This window comes from Oncorhynchus tshawytscha, linkage group LG05, assembly GCF_018296145.1.
Source record: "Oncorhynchus tshawytscha isolate Ot180627B linkage group LG05, Otsh_v2.0, whole genome shotgun sequence".
NCBI lineage: Eukaryota > Metazoa > Chordata > Actinopteri > Salmoniformes > Salmonidae > Oncorhynchus > Oncorhynchus tshawytscha.
This window is the reverse complement of record NC_056433.1, coordinates 64449548-64455864: the sequence shown is the minus strand read 5'-3', so window position 1 is coordinate 64455864 and position 6317 is coordinate 64449548. Positions and strand designations below refer to the sequence as shown.

The following is a 6317-nucleotide window of genomic DNA, read 5'->3' as shown; positions in this document are numbered from 1 at the left end:
TGCTTCCACGAGAGGCCCAGCCAGACTTCCCAGGCCCAGCCAAGATGTCTTCGCCCCCAGTGAAGGAAGGTCCTCCACTGCCCACCAAGCCCAAACTGTGAGTACACCCTCCATCCTGCCCTGCTGCCACCACCCTGCCACTCTCCTTACCCTTGCCTCCCTGCTCTTCTCACCGCATCCCACTGCACCAGAGGAGGGCTGTCATGAGTGATGTCTGATTGAGCTGGCGCCATGACTCCCATAATAAGTGATTGTATTGTGGATCAGTGATCTGGGTGTATTCTGCTTCTGAAAGGGTTACAAGGGGAATCCCAGTATTAACAGAACAAGAGCATTCCGGTCTCTTTATGATGGTGTCAGTGCCATGTCAGTGTTGTGTTCTGTTGTGTGCCAGAGAGTTGGCCTGGCTGGCAGCTGTTCTGTGGCTGAAAACAGATTGGCTTCTGTTCTGTTGGATGGGTCCTATTGTCTCTGTGTGACTCCTGTATGCACGACCAGGGCCCCTGCTTTCTCTGTATGGCCTCCCCCTGTGGCCTCCCTGTGTTTTATTAAAGGCAGTGAGTATGATGTCCGTTGTTGCATTAGAGCATTTATTGTCCTTGTATGGTTTGTGTATGTCTTGATGTGTGAGTGTATGGACTTGACTGCACAGTCTCGTTATGGATGGCCTCTGTTCGTGTTGCAGGGTTGTATAGTCTAGCTTCTGATTTAATGTTGTGGTTCAGACATGATATATGTCTTATGCATTAGTGAGGTGGTCTGAGACTGACATATTTCTGATGTGGTCTGAGACAGGATGCATGTGGAACATGGATGTTGTGTAGGGTCCATGCTCTGTGCTTTGTACAAGTGTTGTTGCGTTGGATTGCCTATTTGTGTAACTCTAGCTAAATATTGACATTGTATCCTCTCTGATTCCAGAGCGGAGGGTATAGAGGAGGAGACAGAACATGACAGGTAAATAACTGAAGGGTTGGTTTTGGTCTGGTCTGGTCTGGTCTGGGTCTGGTCTGGGTCTGGTCTGGGTCTGTTTCTGGGTCTGTTTCTGGGTGTGATGTGAGTGGAGCCCTGTTGTTTAGCAGTGGAGTTGGAAGAACAATGGCATCATAACGATGTGTTGGCACATTCAGATTGTTTTGCTGTATTTCTTTTGGTGTCCCGGCTTGAGTTTCTGCAAATAGCAGGATCACCATAAAGCTGCTTCCTTGAGTGAGTTTTTCCACAATAATGACACAAACATACTGCCAAAAACAATCAGCTCCCCGTGGTGAAGCGTGCAGAGGGACGGTGCACTGACCCCCCTCTCCTCTGCTACATACACTCAGTAATTACACAGTAAAAACAACCAGCCCTGCCATTACCCAGGGGTCAATGCGTTGTGCCATGCCGTGCTGGAGCTTAGCTTCCTCTCTGTCCCCTGGTGACCTGTAGAAGTGTTGGCTGACAAACTAAAGCCTCAGGCACCGGCCACTTTTGACCTTCAACCTCTGACCTCACCCCAGGGGTCACTGCCTCTCATTTGTTCTCCTGAAAACAATAACGTTTTTTAAACGGCATGCTTTTGCACAATGTTGAAGCCACGGTTCTACAGTGTCTACGTCTGTGAAAGGGGACGCTGTTGTGTGACTTTTACTGCCTCTGATGTAAAAGTCTGTTTTTATCTTATCTGGATTTGATTTGAGGCCTCCAATGTAACTTTAATCAAGGTTCTGATTGAGTCGTTTTTCTAAATTGCTGTGAATCCAATGGGGAACTGAATGGAAACTATGAGCCCACTGTATTAGCTCTCTGTCTCCTAATGTAAAACGAAGCACTATCATGCAACGGCTACCATTTCACTGGAGCCAATAAGTGTCTGTTTTGACGGATGTTTTTAATAGATAAATCACAGTCACAGTTACTGCTTTAACTGCTGTATTTTATTCACAAGGAAAGAAAGTCATTTTAGTGTGATGGTCTAAGAGGACGTACTACTGCATCCATACATCTCAACCATTACATAGGCCTACACCTGTTATTTATGCCTCACATTGCCTTGAACTGTGAGCTGTGGGTCTGTGGGCTGGTATCTTGATGAAAGCTCTCCTGTCGATGCTATCTCAGAGCTGCATTAACAGAGCTGGGCTGTGGAGTAGAGCTCTCCTCCTACCTGACCAGAGCCTGACGGGCCCCGACACTATACATCGGTAAGGGCCGGGTAGGCCCTGTTTTTTCATCAATAACTAGGGTACTGGCAGGGCTCAGGTATCACTAAAATGATGACTAACATTTTAAAGCTGAGCCATTTGCATGTACTCTGCTGTGCAGCACAATTATATCTGACTAAAATCCTAACATGGTGTCAGAAGTGCTTCAACCTCATCAAATATAAGACAGTTGGAGTTTAGAGTGATGAAAAGTAGCTAACAGCTAACTGCTCTCTCATGTCTCTTTATTGAGCAGAGCAGCCCAAGCAGAGCTATTGCTATGGATAACAGACTCAGAAAGCCATGAGCAGAGCGCATGCACAGCGAGCTGTGAGCAGGGAGCGAGTGACAGACAGAGAGGAGCAGCAAATGGATTTACTAACAGAGGAAGTTATTTCTGATTTCGGGTTTTGGGCAGGGCCTTAAATTTGGCAGAAGCAATTGGGCCTGGGTAGGGTAGGGCCTGAACGTCATGGGCATGGGTAGGGCTCGGGCTTAAAATTCATGCCTCTACTGTGGAGATTCATGCCTCTACTGTGGAGGTTCAGGGCTTTACTGTGGCTATTCAGGGCTCTACTGTGGAGATTCAGGGCTTAACTGTGGAGATTCAGGGCTCTACTGTGGAGATTCATGCCTCGACTGTGGAGATTCAGGGCTCTATTGTGGAGATTCAGGGCTCTACTGTGGAGATTCAGGGCTCTACTGTGGAGATTCAGGGCTCTACTGTGGAGATTCATGCCTCGACTGTGGAGATTCAGTGCTCTATTGTGGAGATTCAGGGCTCTATTGTGGAGATTCAGGGCTCTATTGGGGGGCTCTAGATTCATGCCTCTACTGTGGAGATTCAGGGCTCTACTGGGGAGATTCAGGGCTCTACTGGGGAGATTCATGCCTCTACTGTGGAGATTCAGGGCTCTACTGTGGAGATTCAGGGCTTAACTGTGGAGATTCAGGGCTCTACTGTGGAGATTCATGCCTCGACTGTGGAGATTCAGGGCTCTACTGTGGAGATTCAGGGCTCTACTGTGGAGATTCAGGGATTTACTGTGGAGATTCAGGGCTCTACTGTGGAGATTCAGGGCTCTACTGTGGAGATTCATGCCTCGACTGTGGAGATTCAGGGCTCTACTGTGGAGATTCAGTGCTCTATTGTGGAGATTCAAGGCTCTATTGTGGAGATTCAGGGCTCTACTGGGGAGATTCATGACTCTACTGTGGAGATTCAGGGCTCTACTGGGGAGATTCATGCCTCTACTGTGGAGATTCAGGGCTCTACTGTGGAGATTCAGGGCTCTACTGGGGAGATTCATGCCTCTACTGTGGAGATTCAGGGCTCTACTGTGGAGATGGAAGCAGAGGAAGCTCTCAGAGGAGAGGCCACACGTTGGCATTTAGGATCAGAACACTGGCCTTGTGTTTTAAGAGTGAGAGAGAGGGAGAGGGGGAGAGAGAGGCAGGTTGAGTCTGTTTTGGGGCTTAAGGGCAGCAGTGTATAACAGTCTGTATTAAGCTGTTAAAGGTTGTTGGGTCTGTAGCCATGTCTTGAGGCAGGTCATAAATCACTTAGGTGGGAGGTATCGTATCAGTGTGAGGTCAATGGGCTGCCATTTTGGAGAGTGTGTATGTTCCGTCCTGATTTATGATTAAGATTCACCAGGGGTCTAAGGGGACACCCGCGACCAAGAATAAAGCTGTATCACACTGGACTGATAACACCTGTGTCTGTTTGTGTGTGTGCATGCATGTGTGTGTGTACGTGTGCGAACCCCCACATGTGTACATTGTGATGGAGTGTAAGTGGCATTGATGTTCAGTATCAGCTTTCTAGTCGTGTACATACTTACCCAGTGTGACACTTCACAGGAACTGTTTCATGTTGAATGGTTACAACATACCCTGAAAACAAGGTGTGTATGTATGCTTGTGCTGGTGTGAGCATTTTTAAATGGAAGGGATTTAGAAAGTGCCTCTTTCCTGGAACTGGTGCCTCAGAGTCCCCCTGAGATTCCCTGTGGCTGCTGTGTGGCAAATCGTCAAGTTATTAATTGCCATCTTGGTGATTACTGTCAACATTTACTAGATTCACATGCAAACTTAATCTACAAAAGATAATGATACAGTATTTATTTGTACAGAAACACCAAGAACATTCAGTTCAAGCGGCAGCCTCTGAAGGGAAAGTCCAAACCCAGACCATGTAAGGTTTTTGAGGAGAGGATCATAGAGAAGAGCCAAGTGAACGAGGCAAGTGAACAAGGCACAGTGAGGCACAGTGAGGTGTGACTGTAGTACTGACTGTGATCACGGTGACACAACATTAGATTATGGGTTGGGATATAATCTGTGGGTGGGCGTCGTCAAACACACAAGCAGCAATTATCCTGCCAACATTTTATATCTTAATCACTGTTTCATAAAACAAGGAATCAAAACCTGACAGTTGAAATAGTTATTGTGCACATATCCATTTTATAAACAGCCTACTGTTGAACCCTCTCTGGCAAACCCTCTGTGAGAATCTCCACCAGGCTTCAACTTCTTGTTTGCTTTAGATTATTTGAGGATTACGGATTGTGAAAAGCAGAGGAGTCAAGCACAGATCAGTGGTTTAAACAACCTCAACTCTGCCATGTCATAACCCGCTCACAATCTAAACTTAAAAACATGACATAAAATAACCTTCATAACTCCATCCTTGATTGAGGACTACTTGAAATGTGGTTGAGTTCTGGTTCAAGTTGAGTTCTGGTCAGTCTAAAAACAGGTTGTGGATCATAATGTGGCACTGTGGGCCTGTCGTCACGGTGAGGAGGAAGTGATGCTGTAGTGCCTCTCAGAACCCCTGCAGGGTGTGAGGGTCATCATGATCAGACAGCTGTGTTAATCCTCACTGTTCCAGTCTGTCACAGCCTCCACCCTGAGAGACCTACCACAATGAGTCACAATGAGAGAGAGAGAGAGAGAGAGAGAGAGAGAGAGAGAATGTGTGTGTGTGTGTGTGTGTGTGTGTGTGTGTGTGTGTGTGTGTGTGTGTGTGTGTGTGTGTGTGTGTGTGCGTGCGTGCGTGCGTGCGTGCGTGCGTGTGTGTGTGTGTTTGTTTGGTTCTTGAAATCACAGAACAATACAAAGTCATGTTCTGACCCTGTGTGTCCAAAGAGGAGGAAGTGGAAGGTGTGGGCTCTGCTGGAGCCACATGGTAGATGAGGTTCAACAATGATCTTTCAGGGGTCAGATGTCAAAGGTGAGTATTATGTGTTAAAATGCTGCTAGCAAATGGCTGCGAATGGGGTCACAACCTCACCATGTGTCGTCTTCCCCCCTCATGGCATCCAGGAACTCCCATTCCTGACTTAAATGTCTGTCATACACGCACACGCACACACATGCACAAACACACACACTCACACACACACGTACGTACATATGAACCGGGCTAACAATCCCAAACATGGGGGAGCTTAGAACAACAGCCTGCTTGCCTGTAAGTGACACCATGTGTGTATGCGTGGGAAGCCTGCATATGCCCAGAGAGGTAAAGATGAGGAAGCTACTAATCCCCTTTAATGTGCTATATATCGCATGTGGATTGACTCAGTGCCACTCAAACCCATGCCGTCTGCATAATTGTCATACCACAGAGATTAAATGATTGGGCCGGCTACAAACCTCTTTAACCTCTGAGGTCGTTGTCAGGGTAACAGAGAACAACTGCAACAAACTGAAGGCCATGTTCCAAACCATTCTACCCTGCTCTGTCTCTCTCACTCACACACAGATACACATAACTTGTTTACAGAGGATCCTGGATACTGTTTGGTTTTTTGTACTGAGAGTTCATCTCAAATGTGATTTTGATGCTTTGGAATGTTAATTCGTTCCCAAATCGAGTTTATACAGTATAACTAAACAACATGTTTAATATACATCTGTGGTCTTGTTGAAACTATGTTTCATGCCTGTTGGATTCAGAGCTTTGTGTTGATCTTTCAAACTCTTGCGTTCGGGGTTTTGTTTGTGTGCCTTATTGCTCTTTGTCAGTGGTTGTCATGGAGCGCACGTCCATAATCTGTACACAATGACACTGAAACAAATTATTGGTTGAAGAAAGACTCTTTATTGTATCTCTTCAAG

At 46.5% G+C, this 6317-nt stretch overlaps 1 protein-coding gene across 1 annotated transcript in view; it reads left to right on the top strand.

The window, feature by feature from the left end:
* The window catches only part of LOC112251592 (palladin), a 69718-nt gene that overhangs the window by 26364 nt on the left and 37037 nt on the right, over nucleotides 1-6317 (top strand). Inside the window, 2 exon segments of the mRNA XM_042322240.1 lie at nucleotides 1-97; nucleotides 922-957. The exon segment at nucleotides 1-97 is cut by the window's left edge and continues 291 nt beyond it. Coding sequence (XP_042178174.1) covers nucleotides 1-97; nucleotides 922-957 — 133 coding nt within the window.